Source organism: Crinia signifera, chromosome 1 (genome assembly GCF_055691185.1).
Source record: "Crinia signifera chromosome 1, ASM5569118v1, whole genome shotgun sequence".
Taxonomy (NCBI): domain Eukaryota; kingdom Metazoa; phylum Chordata; class Amphibia; order Anura; family Myobatrachidae; genus Crinia; species Crinia signifera.
Genome location: NC_139217.1, coordinates 253,807,911 through 253,832,372, shown reverse-complemented (window position 1 = coordinate 253,832,372; position 24,462 = coordinate 253,807,911). Strand labels below are relative to the sequence as shown.

General features: G+C 42.5%; 1 protein-coding gene across 1 annotated transcript; it reads right to left on the bottom strand.

Annotated features, from left to right (window-relative positions):
- Positions 1-1,199: 1,199 nt before the first annotated feature.
- Positions 1,200-24,462, bottom strand: TM6SF2 (transmembrane 6 superfamily member 2). The gene is made up of 10 exons (XM_083180295.1): positions 24,145-24,462; positions 17,879-17,982; positions 12,925-13,022; positions 9,952-10,055; positions 9,506-9,588; positions 7,118-7,242; positions 6,926-7,027; positions 3,559-3,651; positions 3,029-3,148; positions 1,200-1,672 (listed from the first exon to the last, which is right to left on the bottom strand). Exons 1-10 carry the CDS (start codon positions 24,234-24,236, stop codon positions 1,466-1,468), a joined length of 1,128 nt encoding a protein of 375 aa, XP_083036421.1. The 5' UTR covers positions 24,237-24,462; the 3' UTR covers positions 1,200-1,465.

Genomic DNA, 24,462 nt, shown 5'->3' with positions numbered 1-24,462 from the left:
TTTTTTTCCCCACCCCACAGATGCTCGATCAGATTGAGATCTGGGGGACAAGTCATGTGTGGCAGGGTGAATTATCATGCTCAAAAAAAAAAAACTGCGCTTCATATTATAAAGCGATGTGCAATGTGGCTGAATGGATACCATATAATGTAATAAAAGCAATGGTTTCTGTATAATATACAATAATCTCAATATAAATGGTGAAAATCTGGTGCAAATAACACATACATATGGACAATTGGTAAGCTCAAGGGTAGGTGCTAGGATGATAGATTGGAAAGTCTCTGTCCATTCTTAATTAACTGATAATCTGCAGTATGGGTGCCTTGTCATATAGAATGGATTCCGCCCCCCCCCCCCCCCCCCCCCCCCCCCCCGACAGTGGGGATGGAGTCCTTGTGCAGACTTATTTTGCCATCAACTCTCATCTGATTCCAAACACCTCGTGTTGTTTCCATCACCTCAGGTACTAAGAATGAGTGCCGTGTCAGGTTATGGCGAGATAATTGGGTAAATTAATAGAAGTAACTCACCCAGATGTTCTGATTGCTGCATCTTGTCTGTTCTTCTTGAGTAGAAGTTCCTGATGCAGGGGCGGTACTTCTGGCAGTGTGTGCAGGTAAGTGTTTGTGTCAGTATAATAATGCTGTGCAATATTCTGCTAATATAACACACAGTTTTTATTGTTCCAACTGATAAAAACTGCCACTGCATACAAGAGAACTCCCATCTTAGTACACCATTTTGTGAGGCAGTCTCAGATATACTCCTCCAGTTTATGATACATACAGTATGTGGGACATGATTGTGCAATTGTGATCCTTTGAGTATGTTAGCAGAACTTAATGAGCCACTCAAAGACCTCCCCCAAACTCACAGAAAGAAATGAAAATAACTACCTCATTTCTAGGTAACTACTCTCCCTTCTCTGCAAGTCACACCGATCACCCATGCCTGCTCCAGCAGTCATTGCACCGGAAGGGTGGTAGTAGAACAGACACGTCAGGTAGGAAAATGATGTCTCCTCCATCAAATGCATCTATTCTATTCATGCTGTTAGAGATCACATAGCTTCTACAACGACAGCAGCAGTAAGCACATATGACCCTTTTCTGCTATCAGTTATTCGGAGAGCAGGATTGCTGGCCAAAATTAGATTTTCACCTCAACTCAATAAGGACACGATATGTACAAAATAGTAGAACTGAATTGTATACATTTAATATGTTACTAGCCATCAAGTAAAAAAACACAACCACAGAGAATTTTTTTCTTCTTATTACCTAATTTTATGGTAGGATCTCTTCTCGGTTGAACATGTCCTTTTGTGTTTCTTCTGCAATAGTTCAAGGAGATCCAAGTCACAGTCTGGAACCCTATGCACCATAAGGAGCCCAGTTCACTTTCAACATCTAAGGCCTTATTAAAGACAACTTAGGCACTGCAGTCTTAATTATTCCCCTCACTAATCCTTTTTCTTGCCTTCCTCTACATTCTGTTTTGTTTCACTCAGAAAGTAAGCTGGGTTCTGCAGACATCGGTAGGCCAGCAGTTGCATTCCCAGGGTAAACACAACATTCAATATCATAAACTCCCACCACGTTTCTCGAGGAACACGGTAAGTATATGGCGTTCGTTGATAGATCGAGGATCCAATGTGAGCAAACTGGGCCTAGGAAGAACAATATTCAATGAAAAAAATATCTGAGCCGATGAATATAGCATTTAGCATAAATATACATTGGGTTATTAAAACTGCCTAATAAATATCATATAACATATTAAGGCTACCACTACTAGTTAGATGGTGCTATTTTTGTCGGAAAATAGGTTCAGGAACTGTGGGTGTGGCAGATGTGGGCGGTGATGTGGGTGGAGCAACTAAAGGGGCGGGGCATCAATTGTTGCATAAACTTTTTTAACACATAATGCCCTCAGCAGTTCCATATAGAGACATAATTCCACAGTAATGCAAATATACACATGCCTATACATATTCCATCAGCAGTGCCAGTTACACAATGCCCCCAATACCCACAGTAATGCCCGATACACAATGACCACAATGTGCAAACACTCAGACCCCTCCCCACACTGTCCAAGGTGATGCTTCCCTGCAAGCTCCCATCTAAATCACCTGTAGGTTAGCCCCCCTCCCTCCCCCCACACCGTCACGGTCATACCGCTGGTACTGTGCTGTGTCACCCTCACACTGCTACTCTCCTTCTGCCTGTCAGTGTGCAGCAGCAGTGGACACTGAAGAGGTAGGGAGTCCGGCGCCTCCATGCGCTGCTGTGCAGAGCAGACTCGCCTCACATTAAACAGGCTCTGGATACCTCTCCTAGCCACCGTCCAGCACCTGTACTGCAGCAGAAGTGCAAAACAGCCACCGTAGCTCATAACCCCGCAGTGGCTGGCTTTGAAATAGCAGAACATCTCGCCTGACGTCGGGTTACATCGATGCCCCATCAGCGTCTCTCCTTCCCTACCTTCACTGTGTGTCCCCGTGACATCAGCCAATCAAAGCTCACGGGCTGGCTCCTGATTGGCTGCTGGCACGTGAGCTCCGATTGGCTCACGAGCCGGCAGCCAATCAGTAGCCGGCACGCGAGCTATCATTGGCTAATGTCACAGGGACACACCGTTTAGGAAGGGAAGGAGAGACACTGATGACAGCAGGGACACCTCTCAGAGCAGCGGCGCATCAGAGCAGGGCAGGCCGCAGAGGTCCCGGAACGCCGTTCCTGCTGACGTAATTTTGCAAAAGAGCTTTAGGAACGGCGCTCCGGGCCGTTCCGGCCCAAAAATAGCCCTGGATGGAACACTGCAGAAGAGGAGGATCCATAAGGCCACCAGGTAAAGAGGTATGCATGAGTGCAGGAACAAGATGAAGTGTGTGTAAGTACTTAGAGCGAGGTGAGGGGACGCAGAAAAGGAAACAATGTTTTGGGTCAGAGAGTGCAGGAGGGGGCAGACTGAAGTGATCCGACATAAGCCGGGTACCTTTACTAGTACTTGTATTACTTACCTGTGCCACTGCACCGGCACCCACAATTGTCCAGTCCAACATCCAGGAACAGCCGGGAACCAGCAGACCATAGATGAATGCACACAGAAATGGAAGTAGGTAGAACATATACACTAACATCTGAAAGGAATAAATATCTGTCATGTCTATTTCTATTCATTCAAAGTATGGATCTGAATCAGGCCCTTATTGTTGGTGCAAACCACATTCACAAACTCACAAAAAGTAGGCTCGGTTTATACTATACTATGAAACTGTATATTGGACTTGCTATTGGCAATAATACAGATCTTTATTACAACTGCAGCAATAAATAACAACGTTTACTGATTACACAGGATCAGATACACTCCATACACAAGCTAAAGACAAAAAGATCAACTTACTCAGTTAATATGTTTTAGTTTTCCAGCCAATTTAAAATGGAGGACTTTTCACTTTGCATAAGTAAAGAGACTGTATGTACAACTTATAAATGCAAACACCAAATATACAAACCTGCACCATACAACAGACACAAGTGCACTTGCCTGGACTTTGGGATAAGCCACTGGGTCCCTCAAGTACGGTTCATACTGGTAGATGTAAGTGAAACAGGTATCTGAAGGGCAGTCCAAAACCAACTGTACAGGCAAAAGAAGACATTTATATAAGCATTTCTTTAAATGGACTCTAACAGTATTATTCAATTAGCAGCAATGGGCACAAGGTGACAACTTCTGACTATTTTTCCAGCATCTCCTGGCCATTAGAATCGCATCCATAAAGGTGCCTCAGAACTCTGCAATGTTGGGCTACTTATGTGTGCAGCTGGACACCGCCATTAACTGAATATGGCCCTAACGGTGTATTTATGAACATTGCCATGGTATATGCTAGTATTAGAAGATGCACATATCAACATATTGGGGCTGATGCAGTGTTAAATGCATGTCTACTTGTGTAACAAATGTTTTGTGTGTTTTTTTTTTCAATATTTTTTATTAAAGCCCCACGGATAAAACATATAATAAAGAAACATTTTCAAATGCATTGTGGAGCATATGTTGAGTGTTTTCACTCTGTGTATGTTCTGGAACCATGCATATACAACTTTGAGTGATGCAGAGTTGTATGCAATGCAAATGTATTCCCAATTGCCACTCCGGGGTTATAATTAAGCTGTAACACTGCATTCTGTCATAGCCTAGACCCGTATTTGCATTTAAATGGGAGGAAAATCTACACAAAGCTTTCCACTCCAGGATGTCAGTTATTAAGGACTCCCTGACCAAACTCTAACAGCTTCTGCACTGTCTGCTATGGCAACTCTAGCCGGTGCCGGAACATTTTTAATACACTCAATGATGGTTTATTTACATATATAACCCAACTCAAAGATACATGCATTGATCGAATGCACCTCCAACCACTCTGGCAGCACTGATGCAGTTCACTACTATTCTCCAAAATATTGGCCGGAAGTTCTATGATGAGCACAAAAGTTTCCCATCTCCACCTTACACCAGAGACATTTGCCATTATTCTCCCCAGAAAAAGTCAGTAAAGGTCCATACCCACTGGGCAATATTTTTGTCTAGCGTGTATGGACAACAATGATGGGGAAAATCGCTTAGTGCATACACACTGAGCGATTTTCACCCGTTTTAGCGATTTTCCCCGGGGGTGGATGACTTTCCATATCATGGCGCTATGGAAAACCGTCCACCCCATTGCTCATCTGCTGGTAATACCATCAGATGAGCGGCGGGGACAGTGATGATGCGGTAGCGTGCATCAGTGTTCTCTGCTCATAGCCGGGCCACACACACTGGGCAGCTTTTGAGCGGAAAGCAGCTCAAAAGACAAAACTGAGCTTCTTTCAGCTCAAAGTCACCCAGTATGTATGGACCTTACCCTATATTTGTTATACCTAGTAAACTTTCATGGCAATGCCATTACTTGTGAGAATAGAATCATATATATCAGGCACATAGCCACCCAATAGAGAATGCATTATATTTTTCCTAATCCAAGAAGCTTTTCATTTTACAGCTTGGGAAATATTTTATTTATATCATAGAAATGTAAATGGGCCCAGACATGCAGAGATCCAATGTATTAGTTCATGAAAGTGTCTAAGATGCTACATATTTGGTTTGTGAATGATGAGAACTGGCTTAAGAAGGCAGAAAAAGTTGCAAATGCAATGAAATGACCAAGAACAAGATGAAGTAAGAAGAGGAGTAGACAAATCATCCAAACCGCAAACTGTTAAGCCCTCCGTGCTTGTGAATATTAGCGCTACATGATAATTGGTGGTGAATAACATCCTGCTGGGAAAATATCATTCGTTATCATCATCAAAAGCACAAGGAATTTGACAAATTATATTTCTCTGTACAACATCACACCGGTACAATAAAACAGCAAATCTGAGGATACAGACATATTTAGCAGCTAAGGGGTACATTGTCGCTATTCAGCATGTGCACAGCAGATGGAAAGAAACCTCTCCTATGAATAAAATATAAAAGCTTTTTAAAAAATAGCATTGCTTCGTCTCATTAAAAATTGGGGAATTAGTGCTGTACCTTTATTTACTTTTTGGAAAGTTTGTACAGCTTTGGGTTATTACCTTTCAACAACAGGAAACAACAGGAAACACTTTCTAGCTTGTAGTGCTTAGATTATGTGGGCTTATGCAGAGTTGTAAAAAAAATGACTGAAAAGAAACATTCACGCAAAAACAAATCCCTGTTTTCTAAAATAAAATACAAGACGCCTTTGCATAGGCGTAAACAGAATGTGTTACCAAGCCATCATATCTGTGCACTTGTGTCTGCCCTATAGCAGGTGCAAAAGATACGCCTCCAAAATGATGCAGTTGCAAATTTTACAGTTGAGTGAACACTCTCATTAAACAGAAGAACTCACAGGATTTGGCACAAACTTACACCTTTTAATGTGCAAAGAAGTGCACAAAAACCTTGAGCCTTATTACATCTGGCCCATTATGTTGCTCAAATGTTTTGTTAATTACACCTGTCAAAGGAGCATCTACTGCGGCAACTGAAGCCACACATGTGGAAGTCACCACAGATCATGCCGATGCCACAAGAACAGAAGGCGCCCACATTTCTAGATGCACAGGCATGCTGCTTGACGCTACGTGTGTCACGTTTCTTATCTCTTGTGGTTAACATGTCAGACCCAAACCAAAAAATTAGTTTTGTAATGTATGAATATTAGAAGATCCTGTCTTCATCTCATACTACCCTGTATTCTGTGTATGCCATAAAATATGTATTAATGGTGACTCAGTATCAGGCCTCACTTACTAGATTTATTAATGAATATTCATTCATGTCCTAGTTTGACATCACACATTGGTAGAAGGTAAAGAAATGAAGGAAATGAACAGAAATGCGAGTTTCCTCATGATGAAGCTTTAACCCCTGTATAGAAGTCCATTATATTCCAGTTACTTTAGTAGCAGTAGGAACATGCACCATCCGGACCCTGCAGGGGCTGCATTATACAGTTCTCAATGGAGAATATATACTTAAAGCTAAGACTGATTGGATCACTTAGCCACCTACATAATAAAGGGCTAAGTCCAAAACATGATGAGTATTTCCTTATTGTACAGTAACTATACTCACCTGGCCCCTGCGGAGATGAGAACAGTGGGACTCCGGCTTATGTTAAATCTTTGTCACTTATTAAGGTAACCGGGCTTAGTGCTGAGAGACCTTCTAAACCTCTACACCAAGTGCCCCATCATAATGTGCTCAATCTACAGAAAGGATGGTAAAAGTGGGCACATATATTCCAGAGTACAGCATGATATGGGCAGGCGGTAGCTGATGGTCTACCTGTTATAGACTGTCACCAATGTATTCTTCTCGCACTTACCAGGCCCCTGAAGACTGTAAATACAATAGCACCTAACAGGTATAAAATCAGTGCGATATCTATAGGGCGTTGAAAGATGTCTGCATTGTGTGCCACCTCTACCTGACGGAAGAAAAAAACAGAAACAATGAACAGCACTTACTCTGCAGGACACCATGGTTTAGTGGTGTAACAATGCAGACATCCCCTTACCTTTTCACATGGGACCTTGGTATATGAATGCTTTCCTCGGAATATCCTCATCCCTGCCCAGATAGGGAGAAACAGGTAGGGAATATTAAGGATGAAGGCAGGTCGTACTTCAGTCCCATACTTTCCTGAAATAGAAACAACCATCACGCCATATAACAATTTATTGCAGCAGGGAGACATGAATTCCATCACAAATAAACATGACCAAATAACCTCTGTGTGACATTATAAAATTAGAGTAGCACTTATGGAGTCGTGAGTCTCCTGTGAGACTTGATTAGCATACAATAAGAAATAGTCACCCCACAGACCTCCTCCTATCTCTTATCTGCTAAGAGCCCGTGATTAACGTCTCCCAGGCCGGTAGGACATATCATTTAGTCTCATAACACTGCGCCTGCAATACATCAAGACTAGTTTCATTCCCAGCCTAATCAAATCAAACCTTGGCTTTTACAGTTTGTTCTGAACTATGAGCAACTGACGGGGATAAAACAGTAAATTCTAGAAAGGCTGAAAAATGGGAAGTGATTCAATCCATCACTATCTGTATCAACATTTATTCTAACTCCATCCTGTCCAATGGAGATGGAACAACTTTACAGTGATTAGGACGCTAGTATCGGTTACATTTTAATTTGCTATTTATGTGCCGTAAATACCATAAACAAATACTTTTAAGCATTATCATATAATTGAATAGTATCTGGTGTAATGTATCAGCTAGACTACAGAAAGTTAGTATACCTCTGTCAGCTTGACATCTACATAGATAGTATTCATGCGGAATTAGACATGATTCAACATGGTGTCATAGATCATAGCCAGGGTTTAAGGTGGTTGAACTATTTTCCCTCTGCCACCTAATTCCACCCTTCTCTCCCCCCATTAGACAGAACCAGGGCCAGTGACAGGGTTTCTTGCCCCCCCCCCCCCCAGGTGACCTGTTGTGGGAAGAGGGGCTGTTTGGCGTGGCTGCAGAAAAGATGTATGAGAACACTTCTGCCAGCCATAAACGCATCCTCTGAATAATTCTGTATCCAAATTTTCTCTGCGACTGCCGGCGGTAACCAACCGCGATGGATGCACAGTGTGACTCAGATGCATGCACAGTACAAAAAGAACCCACCCAACTGCAAAATCATTGGAATAGCATCCAACTCTGACTCAGGCTGCTAGTCTACACTAGTGCAGCCGAAGATGATATGCATTTTTGGTACTTATATGTTAGTTGGGTGCCCACTATAGTTAGTATGCTCATACCCCCACTATCTATGTCGGCATGGAGCTGATTTTATATAGAGTGGCGAGCGCAGCGAGCCACGGAGCCCGAAGCGTGGCGAGCCCTGCGAGGGGACGCGTAAAACGAAGCAAATAGCTTAGTGGGTGCCCAACTAACATATAAGTACCGTATTTTTATGTAGCAAAGAGGCAAATGTGCATATATGGTGAACAGAACAGAAATGCACCTTAACAGGTCTTGCAAGATATAATGTTAGATCCATGCAGTATGAAGAATAAACTGACAAGAGCAGCATCTCTGCATCTAGAACACAACCATTAGCAGGTCATGTAAGATGAAACAAAACTGTACAGTATGAGATCCCGGTCCAGCTTTATAATTTGCCTCATCCCCAAGGGGATACTCCAAAACTATATTAGGTACTGTATATATATTTCTGCTCCCTTGAGCTTAACGACAACCCTCCCCTACAGCAAACTAAATCTAGCCTCCCCTTAACTGTCCACCTCACTCAGCCTAACCTTACCCCTATTGCTAATGCTAACCTTAAACCCAATTCCCTGTACTTACCGTTGATTCTGACCATTGGGATGTCAATGTGGCCATTTTGACCATTGGAATGCTTAACGCCAGAATATTAACTACTGTACATCCCAATAGAAACACAGTATTAGCTCTAAGACCATCTCTTAAAGTTAAACAAGGCAAATCAAATCTGTAGCAAGGGTGGATGTCAAGGTACAAGAAAACCCAGAGTAGTATGGTCTGCGGTATCAAGATTTATTAAGCTTGGAGAAGAGATAAACTGGAGATAAAGCGGAGAAAAGGTAAAAGGAGATAAAGCACCAGCCAATCAACTCCCAACTGTCTTTTTCAAACACAGCTGATTGGCTGGTGCTTTATCTCCTTTTACCTTTTCTCCGCTTTATATCCAGTTTATCTCTTCTCCAAGCTTAATAAATCTGCCCCAAAAGGTGCTATTCTTTTGTTGATTCATTGACAGGAGACTGACAACTATGTAATAGGAAAGAGGCGCTATTTGTCATGACAGATACTGTACAGTAGTTCTATGACAAAGGTCCCCTAGATATTTGAACAATATTGCAGAAAGGTCTGACAGGTGACAGACATTGATCTCTTCTTACCAATGACATTTCCAGGGAGAAACACCAGCATGCTCATAAGGAGGGAGCCCAGCCAGAACAGACCCACTGCTTTGTAGTTCTTCCTGGAGATGAGAGGAAATCAGAAACATCAGACTTACAGAAACAATGTGATGCTTTACATATTTAGTGGGGCTGCATGGCATCTACAATCACTCGTGGCCTGACTTGGTCACAATTTGTCCCTGTAGTATCAATTGGGACATTGCAAAGTTAATGTCTCTGAAGAGTTGGAGAAACAGCATAATACTGTAAATAGAGATCAATGTAATCAGTTAGGTTAATTAATTAATTATTTATCTGTGTGGTGACTTTTGCATATGCATGTTTTAGGAGTGGAATTAATACAAAAACAAATACATTACAATCGACTGCACTAACCTCAAACCAAAAGCACATCTATAGCACACTATCGTTGTTTTACTCACCCATTAGCCATTGTTGCTAACATAATCAAGTAGAGTAAGTAATGCACAGTTCCATCCCACAGGCAAATGAGCATTCCATGAGCAGTACGGAGGTATGGCTCCCCCTACAGGAAATAAACAGAAGCTACAACCCTGATTGTCAGCACAGCCACATTATAGGGTATAGTAATCTCTTACTATATACATAGAAAAAAGGCTTATGATATCATGTCCCGGAGATTAAATTTAAGCTACTTCTTTGAATGCAATGTGTATCTATGTCTTATGTAAATTAATCTGATCTAGCAGTTATGTACACTACAAAAAATATAAAATAAAAAGGAGAATGTATTTGCAGGCTACTAGCAAGCATTTTAACAGCAATGATTATCCCGCAGAACTCAGGGAATAAAGATTTAATCCTCACTGAGGAATTGCGGCTAGAAACGATATAGCTTTTTCCTCAGGTTTGCAAAATTGTTTGCATGCTGATAAGACTGAGTGAATCCACCAATATAATCTGTCTCAGAAAAGCAAGGAATGGCTCCGTGTACTGCGAGAACAGACACAGTGACTTGTAGCTGTTTAGAGGTAGAGGGCAATAAACAGAAACTGGTAAATCACTGTAATATTGGAATCGGTAGCACAAAAACATTGTCCTTACACAGATCCATGGCAATTTTCAATACAATGGTATAGCCATTGCTAAAACTCGATGCATTTACTAGTAAAGTGCATGTGAATAAGTGCAGTACGGAAGGTGTAATGGTTAGAATTACTGCCTCACAGCACTGAGGTCATGGGTTCAATTCCCACCATGGCTCTAACTGTGCGGAGTTTGTATATTCTCCCCGTGCTTGCATCAGTTTCCTCCCACAATCCAAAAATATACTGGTAGGTTAATTGGCTCCCAGCAAAATTAACCCTATAATGTCTGTGTGTGCGAGTGCATGTGGTAGGGAATATAGATTGTAAGCTCCACTGGGGCAGGGACTGATGTGAATGTTCAACTATACTCTGTAAAGAGCTGCGGAACATGTGTGCGCTATATAAGAAACTGTTAATAAATATAAATAAAAATACCCTCTAATGTTCTACTTGCACTCTTTTTCATTATGGATATAATTGTGATTTGGAAGTAAAGCACAAAAAAAAGAAAAAAAGTAAACGTGCACCTGGGAAAAAACATGCTGCACTGCAGGTGGGGCAGATGTAACATGTGCAGAGAGTGTGTTAGATTTGGGTGAGTTATTTTGTTTCTGTGCAGGGTAAATACTGGCTGCTTTATTTTTACACTGCAATTTAGATTTCAGTTTGAAAACACCCCACCCAACTCTAACTCTCTATGTACCTTTTGTCCATATGCAAAACTTGTGAATAAACCTGGTACTTTGCATGGAGAAGATATCCGCTTATCTACATAACAACTCCCATAAATTTCTCATGGTTTGGTGCGATTCGACAACATTGTAACATGTTTTATTTTTACCTATTCCTATTAAAGGGAAATTTAATTCCCCCTAGTTCAAAATGTAGACATGAGTTATACCTCTTTCTTTGTTTTCCTCCTCCTTTCCCCACTTCTTATTTATTATTTATAAACAGTTATTGCGCACACATATTCTGCGGCGCTTTACAGAGAATAGTTCCCTGCCCCAGTAGAGCTTACAGTTGGATACGCTCATTAAGTCGACAAGCATTGGGTCGACACCATTAGGTCGACATGCAGAAAGGTCGACATGTGTATAGGTCGACACGAGCATTAGGTTGACATGGGGTTTTCACTGTTTTTTGAGCCGACATGTGCAGACAGGCTGTATTTCATGCCCTACCATCCATTAGGGTGTGGTGGGAGAATAAAATAGTGTGCCAAGTGCATGGTGCTACGTTTCAGTGTCCATGTCGACATTCGGGTAAAAAACACCATGTCGACCTTTTGACTGTCGACCTTGCCCATGCCAACCTAATATTTGTGTCAACCTTTCTGCATGTCGACCTAATGGTGTCAACCCAGTGCATGTCGACCTAACTGCTGGAGACCTAATGATCCATACCCCATATATTTGTGGACTGTGGGAGGAAACCGGAGTACCCGGAGGAAACCCATGCAAGCACGTAGAGAATATACAAACACAAAGTTAGGGCCATGGTGGGAATCGAACCCATGACTATTACACCATCCGTTCTTCTTGCCCATCCTTCACTTTTTCTCTTAACCTCTCTCTTGATTTATGTTCCTCTTCTGCTTCCATATTATGCTTTATAATATTATATATGGCTCTTTCAACTACATGCCCTAGTGTTGAATGTCTGTTCTCTCCCCACACTCACTCCAGATGTGCTCTCACCAACACTGTTCTTTTATGTCTTTATGCAATTTTACATCTAATGGTGCCCACACACGCACCGATTTCAGTGCTATGCGTTTTTGGCTGTACAATGGTTCTTTACAATTTTTCTGCCAGAATTAAGCATGACCCGATGTGATGGTTATTTTGCTGTCTGCGATGCGATGCTGTGCGATTTAAGCACATTTTTTCACTGGCTTTTTCTGTCCTTTATTTTGTTCGAGTTCACATGTTTTAAACCTGCAACAAAGTTGTTGATACCAATTTGTATGTAATTAAAAAAAACCATCGTATAGCATCGGCTCGTATGCCTGTATAATGCTGAGCCCGATGCTATGCGATAATGTCCAAAAAAGTACCTGCTGCACATACTTTTTTGGACATCTAAAATCGGCCCCCGGGAACGCGCATAGCACAGCATCGCGTCGCACACGCCGCACAAATACACCCCGATAATTGTACGCACGATGCGTTTTGTACTTTAAAAGTACAAAACGCGTTCTAAAATCGATGCGTGTGTGGGCTGCATTACATTTTTAATAGTAACTGTATACTCATGTCTCTGTACTTCTCATACTGATGGAAACCATTAAATAAATAGGTAAAAAAAAAAACTGAGATCACAAAACTGCTGAATAAGACTTACCTCTTTCATGTAGAACTCCATAAACCCACTGATGTAGCCATCTTCTTCCAGATATATTATTAAATCAATGACGCTTGTAAAGGAGAAGATCGCAAAAACTAAAAATTATTGGTGAAAGGAAGAAAAAGGAGTATTAATATGTAGGTATGAGGTGTTAATTACAATTTCAAAAGGTAAGAGTTACAACCAACGACCTACGATTCAGGTGCACAAAAAACAAATCTGAAACAACGGTCCTTGTGTAGTTTCACGGCGGCAGAAGTACGCTAAGTTTGAAGCAACGTTATCAGTGTAGCCCAACGGCTGCCTTACTTCTGTAGTTCATTTGAAGCTACGTTATCAGTGTAGCCCAAAGGCTGCCTTACTTCTGTAGTTTCACGGCGGCAGCTAAAACTACGTTGTCAGCATAGTGACTCTGCGGAAGCCCTGCGGTGACAGGTCATTGTGGCACTTGTAGTTCCACAGAAAAATAGACAGCCCGGCAAACCGCTAACAAAAGGAGCGTCTAAAATAGACAGCCTGGCAAACCACTAACATAGGGGGTGTATAAATGTAGACGGTCTCCGGGGTGACTATGGGGAGCCTAAAAATACACCCCGGCAAACTGCTAACAAAGGGGGCGTCTAAATTTAGGCAGTCTCCAAACCGCTACCAAAGGGGGTCTAAATTTAGACGGTCTCCCAGGTGACTATGGGGAGCCTAAATATGCAGTGACGGCAAACCGCTAACAAGGGTGCATCTAAATTTAGACACTCTAGCGTCTAAATTTATTCGGGTATAGGGGTGCAGCATTAGTCAAAAATACACAGACTGGCAAACCACTAAACAGTATGCGGAGTGCTATGGGGAGGCTTGGGGGGTCTAGATTTAGTCGGGTATGGGGGTACATAGGGGTGCAGCGTAAAAAATTCTATTTACCTGTCTACAATGACAATTGTGGACGTAACAGCTGTCGACCTTGTTTATTCAACCATCCACGCCAGCCCGGAGCGAGCCCCGCGAGGGGACGTGGATTACTTCACGTGTTCAACGAGGCTCGCTGCGATCGCCATGCTTCGGGCTCAGTGGCTCGTTGCGTTTGCCACACTTTATAAAATCAACTCCACGCCGATGTGGATAGTGGGTGTATGAACAGGTCGGGAGGACGCTTAATGCGTCCGCTTGCCACGCTTTGGGCTGGCGTGGATAGTGAGGGTGTTTCAGGAACACATTCACACCTGCCATATCATACATCTGAGACAGCAATGACGACATGTGTTTACTGGATTTTAGTTCATAATAAGAAGAAGAAGAATAAAGCAAATTAACAATGTACAATGCACCTGCTGACTTACTCCGCTAACTGCGTACTACTGCTGACTGACTACACAAGTACCGAAACAACTTTTGATGATCTAACTACAGATGGAGCTGCTCTCGGTCAGCCCGCCAGGATTCAGTATGAAATCCCAGCGGTCGGGATCCCGGTGTTCAAAATCCCGACGCCGGAATCCCGACAAGGGGGGGACGTGGATCGCCCCCCCTTGCGGGCTCGCTGCGCTCGCCACAAAGCGGGCCCGGTGCCTCGCTACGCTCGGCACGCTAATTTATTCTCCCTCCAGGGGTGTCGTGGTCACCCACGGAGGGAGAAAGTGCCGGGATTTCGGCGGTCAGGATTCCAGCATCGGGATTCTGAACGCCGGGATCCCGACCGCCGGGATTTAAACTGCATCCCGCCCGCCATATCTATATACAAACAAACATATACATCTGTATGGGCCTGATTCAGACCTGATCGCTCATCTGCAAAGTTGCGGCTGACTGCGAGTTAGCCACCGCCCAGTTGGAATGAAAACCCACCATGTGCAATTCTGCGAGAGACTTGGAAAAAGATCACTATTCACTATCCTTTCGCACATTTATATTCAATTTACTCAACATCAAATGTTTTCCCAGCCTGTGCAAATGTGGTGTCATGGTTAGCGTTACTGCCTCACAGCACTGAGGTCATGGGTTCGATTCCCACCATGGCCCTCACTGTGCGGAGTTTGTATATTCTCCCCGTGCATGCATGTGGTTTCTCCCACAATTCAAAAATATACTGGTAGGTTAATTGTCTCCCAACATAATTAACCCTAGAATGTCCGTGTGTGCGTGTACATGTGGTAGGGAATATAGATTGTAAGCTCACTGGGGCAGGGACTGATGCGAATGCATTTCTTTACAGCACTCCCAAAAGATGGCAGGTTACCACCCCCAAATGCTGACTTCCTGTCAGTCAACTTGTGAGTGGATTGCGACTAGATCCTTTCTCTATTTTTGGTGCTATTTTGGCTTAAGTATGCGCACTATGATTCCACATGCATGTTTATTGCGAATTCGCACATCAGCGATTATCTCTGAATCAGGTCCTATGTTCTTATAAGTCATTATCACCTTTTCAATGCCTCTCTGGTGGGCAAACAAGCATGGCTGCCAAATAGCTGCAGGTCTCATCATGCCAGAGATTATATAGGAATATGATGGAGGTGATAAAGGAATATGATGGCATAGTGCACAAAACAGATTTTGCTAAATGAACTAAGCAGCAGATTCTGTGCAGTTTTGACCTCCAAATTAAAAATAGCAATAATATCAAATGCAAAACCAGGTGTGTTTTGCACTTAAAATTATTGCCATTATAAATGGCAGGGAAAAACCACTAAGATTCAGTAGTTTGATCATGGGTGACTGTGTCATTGTTTCATGTTGCCTCTGGGCTTGGGGTTAATTTAGCAATTTTTATTTTTTTACTTTTTATCATATTCAGTTTTTATGGAATTTTGCAAAAGTCCAACTATGGACTTTTTGTGAATAAACTTTTTCTACACAAAAATTATTTTTTTTGATTCTTCATATACTTCCACTGGGACATCCAAGCCTGCTGCGATACAGGAAGATTGGGATACAAAGATACCTTGATGTGTTTGGTTCCAGCCCTAAAACATTGTGAGTGTGGTACGCTTCTTTTATGGGAGTTCCTCTTGATTCCCTAATATAAAGATACCTTTATAAGTGTCCTCCTGCCCATTTTGATGTGAGTAGGGGTGCACCAATACATCAGTTATCATATAACAGGGATACATACAGTGAAATTCATCCTAAATATATCACCTACAACGAGCCAATAAAGATACCTTTATGGGAGTCTACTAATCCATCAGACAGTGAGTTGGGGTACGCCTACAATTCTAAAGATTATTGGGAAGAGAGAAGCTAAAATAAACCTTTATGGGCCCATACTATATAATATTGATGTGAGTACAGGTATGCCCCTCTGAATCAGACCGATTCACAATTTAAAAAAAAAACAACTTTTTGATATATTTGCATCCGATTTGTGTGAGTGGGGTACGCCTTTGTGTTCAGCTTAAAGAAACAGAAAACCGTTTGTTTGGAATTCACTTTATTATACATTGTGTTTTTTCACATTTTTTTATGCAGTCTGGAACTTTCACTGAAAACACCGGACTTCGCACTTTGAGGAAACCTGTTCTCCATTCAAAAAATGAATTGAAGGATTTACCCTTTCCTCTGATTGGATACACATGAGGGAAGTATCCTCTCTGTTTTGTGTGCACCTTTGATTCATATAGTGCACATTTTTTCATGTTTTTTTTGCACTATTGGTTAATTATCAGGGCTGTGGACTGTGGTTGCAACTCACAACGACATTACAGTATGAGGCTGCTGCGGGACCTCAGCAGGCATCTAGGATGCGGCAGCAGGGGTGCAGTGAGGGGGCGTGGCTTAGCTGAATCTGGGCCAGGGCTTAGCGGGATCTGAACAAGGAGTGGGGAGGTGAGAGGCTGTCTGTGGGGTGAATGCAGCAGCCCTTCATGCATATAATTTCCCCCTACTCCCCTGCCCTTTCACGTCCACTTACTGCAGTTAGTCAGTCCTAAAAGATAAGCTCCGCACCCACAGACAATGAAGAGCTAATGGTAGAATCGCTGCTGTTGATTGTGCTGAAAGAGGTAGGCTTTCAATGGTAAGGGCAGAAATGCATGCATTTGTACCCCTGAAGCTTCTGCCCACAGGAAAGGTGGCACTTCTGCATGCAATGTATTACTTTCGATCCCTGCTCCCTGCTGCAGCACATATGATCTCTGGGTCCGATCCATCAAAATCGGGCCCAAATCAGTCGAGTGTATGGGGGCCTTAAATATACAGAGAAGCCTCATATCCTTTTATGTCTCTGTGTGTTTGTGTATACAGTATATATACTCCTGTATCGGAACTCCGATGCTACATGTATATAATATATGTATAATGTATAATGGGCATTACAGTGTGTGGTGTATAGTGTAAGGTGCATTATGGTGTGTGACGTATAATGTAAGGGGTATTACAGTGTGTGGCGTATAGTGTAAGTGGCAATACGGTGTGTGGCGTATAGTGTAAGTGGCAATACAGTGTGTGGCGTATAGTGTAAGTGGGATTACGGGGGAAGGGCGCCAGAGACTTTTCTGACTATGAGAGCAAAATTTATATTTACGCCACTGGAACTGTGGTTGCACATGTGCATGTGCATAATTGATCATCAGTGTATGCTGACACTACATTCAATGAAAAAAATCAATGGCCGCTATTTAAACTGCAGTAGATACAACTGTCTTCAAAAGGAGGTTATCAATAAATCTAAATCATATTTTCTATCACATAAAAGTTAACTAAAAATATAAAGCACTTTTTGTATATGTCTAACTTGTATATTATCATTTTGTATTGTTATAGCCATTTATGCTTTATTGTGAATTACACAACTAACATCATTTTATGGCTGTTGGTTCACTGACTGTACATGGAGATAGAAAAATACAATGGAATCAATTAAAGTTTGTGGACTAAAAATTAAAGGATAGAGTATAGCTTGGAGACATTCAGTACCGCCCATAATTATTGACTACAAAATTCAATAGAGATCTACGCTTACCATAAAACAGAGGGTCTTGTGGAGGGTTTCCTTGTGCAAAGTAAAATAACACAACCAGTAAAGCCAGCAGCACCACAACTCCAATTCCCGCTACAAAAAGTGGACTGAAAAGATAAACAGACAAGCATTTAGTACTGTAATAAAAAGGCAGTACTGCATCAGTCTCCATCTGACAATTTATTTCTCTGCAGATGTTATTGTTCAATTATGTTTTATCACATCACAAATTTGTACTGCGATCTGATCGCAGTACAAATTTGTTCTCAAAATGGGCAAAAGCATGTGCACTGCAGGTGGGGCAGATGTAACATGTATAGAGAGAGGTAGATTTGTGTGAGTTATGTTTCTGTGCAGAGTAAATACTGGCTGCATTATTTTTACACTGCAATTTAGATTTCAGTTTCAACACACCCCACCCAAATTTAACTTTCTGCACATGTTATATCTGCCCCACCTGCAGTGCACATGGTTTTGCCCATTATGAGAACAAATTTGTACTGCGATCAGATCTGAATAGGGGCCTAAATATGAAGCGTATGCAGGCTCCGGCCACCCTGGTCCACGTAGTCTGCATCTAACCATGTAGACCAGGGGTAGCCAACTCCAGTCCTCGAGAGCTACTAACAGTTCACAGTTTCCAACTAACCAGGCAGGTACACAGGTGCACTCATTACTGAGTAACACATTTTAAAAGACCCACAGGTGGAGCTAAATACTTCACTTGTGATTCTGTGAGGAGACCTGGAAAACGTGCACTGTTGGTAGCGCTCGAGGACTGGAGTTGGCTACCCCTGATGTAGACCCTGAACCGGTCATGCTTTCATGCCACTGTTCTGAAGATTGTATCAGATGCTGCCCTCACTGCTCCCCACTAAACGCCACAGCATGTCAATCATGCTGCGGTTGACAGGGGTCTGGATGCGACATTGTAAGACTTGTTCAACACATGCACAGAACGGGTCTTGTGCCTGCGCAGACTCCAAAACATGGTATTTTCACACAAACTATCAGGTTTGTGGATGAATATAGATTATGCCACATATTTAGTACCAGTTCAAAGTGTCATCAATCACTGCAGATTACAACTCTCAACTTTCATAGATGGGAAAGGAGGCACATTTTAGTATTAGTTCTAGTAAAATAAGAAGGGCTGGGAGCTGTTTAATTCTGAATGACTTCCTGATCAATGTCTATGCCAGTGGTTCCCAAACCAAAAACTGGCATTTTTGAATCACGGCACCCTAGAGCAGTGGTTCCCAACCCTGGTCCTCAAGTATCCCCAACAGTGCACATTATCCAGGTCACCTGGCAGGTGCACTCATTATTCAGAAAATATCCTGAAAAGATCCACAGGTGGAGCTAATTATGTCACTGTGATTCTGTGTGGAGTACCTGGGGGTACTTGAGGACCAGGGTTGGGAACTACTGCTCTAGAGCATCAAAATATTTTCAAGGCACCCCTAGGCCAAATGCTTCTTATCGAGAAATTCAGAAAAAAAATATTAAATTAAGTGCATTGTGTTTATAGGTCACAGTTATCTGGTGAGGGACAGGATTAGCCTCTGTTTGTCCACATATATTATGATTGGCAGCCACAAGCACTGGTTTTGCCTGGTACATTGGCCATAAATAATATGAATTGATCTTGGTTCACCAACCCAAGGCACCCCTGCGAGTCCCCTAGGCACACAGTTTGGGAAAGACTGGTCTATGCTTACCTTATCTTATTGTATATTTAACTGTTGTGTTAAACCACTAGTATAGTAATCAGTGATGCCATAGTTTGGTCTTTTTCAGGCACATGATACATTGCCCAAAACTGCTTTCACTAGGGGAAACGCACACCCCTCAAAATGATTTCAACCAGTGGCATACCTTGCCTTTGTAATAAGGAAGCGAGAATGGAAAAATACCCTAGAGCCATCCAGAATATGTTAGAATGAAAGTGCATTTACAGTGAAAGATGTAGGTGGCCAGCCATAAAATGTTTTGAAACCTCCAACATGCCTATTATGGGCCAGATGGACTAAAACTTCAAAAGTGATAAAATGGAGAGTGATAAACAACCAGCCAATCAGCTCCTACCTGCCATGCCACAGGCTGTGTTTGAAAAATGTCAGGCAGGAGCTGATTGGCTGGCTGTTTATCACTCTCCATTTTATCACTTTTGAAGCTTAGTGCATCTGGCCCATAATGCCTATCTCCACATGGATTTTACACAGCATCAAAACACCTTTACCCACAAGCACTTACAGTTAGTGCAACTATATCATAGTTTTTTTATTCCACATTTAACTTTTTCTCTCATAAAAAAACTGATTTATATCATTGTCTGTAGTACTTGGTCTCAGCAATGCAGGTCAAGCAAGAGTTTATTACATACCTGCCTACTTTTGAAAATTATGTTCAGGGACATTATAGTTGGTAGTAGAATATTGCAAAGCGCCCCATTGAGGGGGCGTGTCATGCTCCTCCCAAAGGGTGTGTCTAGTTCCATATGTGGAGAGACTGTGAAAAGAGATTGTGAACATGGCACCTAGAAGTGTGGGTGTGTACTGCTACATCTGAGAGAAATCTTTTAAAATTACTCATATCCAAATGTAGATGAGCCCCAGAGCAGTTAGTAAGAGCTACTATACTTGGTACAGTGCTGGGAAATGGTGCTATAAATTCATTGTAAATGTATCTGTCTCTCATTCCTTTTTTCCCCCAAAATGTAACAGTGTAATGTGGGCTGGGTGACATGAGGGAGATTGCTAGACTAATGAGGGAGAGAGGGAGATTGCTGCTATTTCAGGGAGGCTCCTGCAGAATGCAGGAGGGTGGGCAACTATGGTTTATTATTATTATTATTATTATTATCATTGTTATTAATTTATTTGTTAATATAACAATGGGTATGGGTCATAGGGTCAACAGAACTTAGGTCAACAGTCATTCGGTCGACCACTATAGGTCAACGATCATTAGGTTGACACATGAAATAGGTCAACACGCATTAGGTTGACATGGTCATTAGGTCGACAAAAGCATTAGGTCAACATGAGTTTAAAAAAAATGTGTCTGTCTACCTTAGTCGACATGGACACAGTATAAGCGTACCGCATCCCCTTGCTTGGCTCTCTGCGCTCGCCATGCTTTAGGCACACTATTCTATTTTTTTTTTTTAAAACACATGAAAAACTCCTGTCAAACTTTTTCATGTTGATCTAGTGACTGTCAACCTAATGCTTGTACACCTAATGACCGCATCCCATTTAACACCAATTTATGCAGCGCTAATGTGATTCACATAATCCCTGCCTGTCTAAAATCCTCAACAAACAAGCAAGCACACACACACACACACACACAAATTAGATGGTCAATAGGTCAGAATGACGATAATCGACAAGCAAGGTCAACAAAAGTTTTTGGGGTTTTCCAATCTTTTGTTTGATTTACTATCCATGAGGACGACTACTCAGATCAGTAACCTTTGGCAAGCCAAGCGAGCACGAGACGGTACATGTTTCCACAGACACACGTATCATCTCTTAACAGCTGTGCATGGCTACAGTAAAATAGACCAGTAATCTATTAGAGCAGTGGTTCCCAAACTGTGCGCCTAGGCTCCCTGGGGTGCCTCGGAGCACTTGCAGGGGTGCCTCAGGTTGGTGGTCCAGAACCGATTCAAATTATTTATGGACAATGAAACAGGCAAAATCAGTGCTTGGGGCATTCAATTATAAAATATGTGAGGAAACAGAAGTGAATCGTGTTCCTCACCACATAACTGGACCTAAGGAAGACATTTAAGCAGAACTTATTTCATTTAATTTTAATTTATTCTTGGTAACAAACTTTGACCTTGGGGTGCCCTGACAAATACTCTGAAACTCTAGGGTGCCGTGATTCAAAAAAGTTTGGGAACCTCTGTATTAGAGTATAGAAATTTCGGTACTTGTGAGTTATCCGGGCGCCCGATTTCTAAATCGGGTCGGATCGGGACATCGCATCGCATGGCGAGCGTAGCGAGCCACCGAGCCCGAAGCGTGGCGAGCGTAGCGAGCCCCGCGAGGGGACACGGAATACCGTTCGCTCGCCACGCTTCGGGCTCGGTGGCTCGCTACGCTCGCCACAGGTTTATATCCAACTCCATGCCCACTTGGATAGTAGGGGTATGAAAAGGACCCCTTTTTCCCATTGAATTCCATGTTAAAATGGACTCAGTCCATTTTAACATTGATTCCTATGGAAAAATCGGGTCATCGCATCCGATGGTCGCATGCGATGCGATGCGATATCGCATCGCATCGCATCTGATTGTATGCCTTAACTTAAGGCATACAATAAAAAAATCGGGCGCCCAGATAACTCACAAGTACCGAAATTTCATTACTGATTAGCATGGCCGGATCAGAGGAGTGGGTGACAGGGGCGGTCATCCCGAGGCCCCCACACGCTATCTGCTGCCTTGCTGTCCCAGCATCCAACATTGCCTGTCAGCTCCAAGGATCACCTGGAGACACTGTCGAACACTGAAGTAAGCAACGCACTTGAACGGCTAGCTAGAGACGGGCATTGGTGCAGTCACCATCGATGGTTGCCATCGGTGGCATATCAAACTATGTGATGAAAAACCATCAATAGATTTAGCTATTGGTCTAATTTATTCTCCCTCAATGGGTGTCGTGGACACTCACAGAGGGGCAAAGTGCTGGGATTTCGGCGTCGGGAATCTGACCGCATCCCGTGTACGTACCTTTAGAAAGGTACCTTGATTCAATTTGCATTGCAATATGATCTAATTTGTTATGCAATAAGTGTAATGTTCTGATTAAATTACTAACGGTACCATCAGTATATTTTCTTTCATTTTGCGCAGTTCTGCTGATTTATAAATTATACTTTATTTTTCCAACCACCATTATATAATTTTCATGGATAGGGGCCCCCACAAGTTCGTTGTCCAGGGCCCCCATAGACCTTAATCCTGCCCTGCTGATAAGCAGTCTTTCTTCAATAAAATCCCGCTGGAGGTGTTTGCATTACTAGGTCCTGTCGCTTAATAATCTGGAGCCTAGAGTCAGATTGAGTGCACCGGTCTGCAGAAGTGACACATACATCACCGACACTTTCTGCATCACTGTATAATAAAGGAGTAAAGAATTTGTCACATATAAATACCAACACAGTTGGCGGAAAGCCCCTAGCTAGCAAAACCTTTTAGTTCTATTACATCAGCATCAGAGAGCGATCAGCTGTCAACTCTAGCAAGAATGATTTGCTGGCAGGAGAGTCTGTCCAATTCGGTATCCAGGTGATAAGTAGACCGTGTCTGGACTAGTATGGGTCATAGGGTCGACACTATGAATGTTGGTCGACAGGGTTAGATTGACACATGTAATAGGTTGACCGGGTTGGAAAGTCAACACAAGCATTAGGTCGACAGTGGTTGACAGTCAAAAGGTTGACATGTTTTTCAGGTTTTATTTGTCACAAATCTTGACGTAAGTCGACACGGACAACTTTTGCCCGCGTCAACCTAATACACGTCGATAATATCTAATTACTGTAGATCTTTTATACCACACATACTGAATGCAGCAGTAGAGGAGCGAGGCACCTGGCCTGAAGCATGGTGAGTTAAGTTATGTATGAGGTACACTTATTGGGTGTAACGTGCTCAGGTGTCAGCATTGCCACAAAAATGTGAAAAACTCATGTTAACTATTTCATGTGTTGACCTTCATAACTCCCAACATGACCCTCTTCAGGAGGGACACATTGCTCTGTTTCTGGACTTCCCACATAATGTATAATTGCCATCACCTGTTTCACACAGGTTAATTGATTAGAAAGGTGCTTTAACACAGGTAATGGCAATCATTAATTAAGGAAGTAGTCCAGAAACAGAGCAATGTGTCCCTCCTGAAGAGGGTCGTGTGGGGAGGTATGGACCTTTTGCTTGTGCCTAACTTTTTCCAGTTTTGACTCTATGATCCATGTCCATTTCATACATCTATGATAGGATCAGATGAGATCCTACCCACTTGCCTCATTTACAGCAGCCATTGATTGGGTGAGGGTTCCATAGTGCAATAGGAATCTGACCTCTGTATCAAATAGACACAGATCTCAGAACAATTAACAGTCCAAAGTAAAAGTAACATTGGTTAGTTAATACAAGCCACTATTTATAATGTTATTTACAGTAGCTGGAATATTATATGCTTAGTCTGCAAAAGTCCTAAAACTGTCAGGTAATACTGCAGGTTACTCACTCAGACGCGGCAGATAAGGTATTCACCACATAGGAGACTGGGATTGCAGTGAGGGAGAGCAGCAGAGGCCCAGCAGGCTCCGGGAGACCCATGCTTATTACTACGACTTCCTATTTTCCCGTTCCTGCAGACGGCGTGACCCGGCATATAGTGTGCTGCTGGAGCCCGGCACGGGCGGCGGGAGTGCTGCTGCGACAGTAGTAGTAGTGCGGGAGAGGGGACACTGAGCTCAGCACGTTCTCTGCCCAGACAAAGTTCACTCACTTTCTTTACTTGCTGACTGGTATTGCAACATATTTGTGATGTTGTTGATAGCAG

Excerpts from the sequence above, each read along its gene's own strand:
- TM6SF2 (XM_083180295.1), bottom strand. The coding sequence starts at position 24,236 with ATGGGTCTCCCGGAGCCTGCTGGGCCTCTGCTGCTCTCCCTCACTGCA. Across the intron at positions 3,149-3,558 it reads TGGCTTATCCCAAAGTCCAG|ATGTTAGTGTATATGTTCTA; the intron begins GCAAGTGCACTT and ends TATTCCTTTCAG. Across the intron at positions 1,673-3,028 it reads GTGCCGGTGCAGTGGCACAG|GCCCAGTTTGCTCACATTGG; the intron begins GTAAGTAATACA and ends TGTTCTTCCTAG.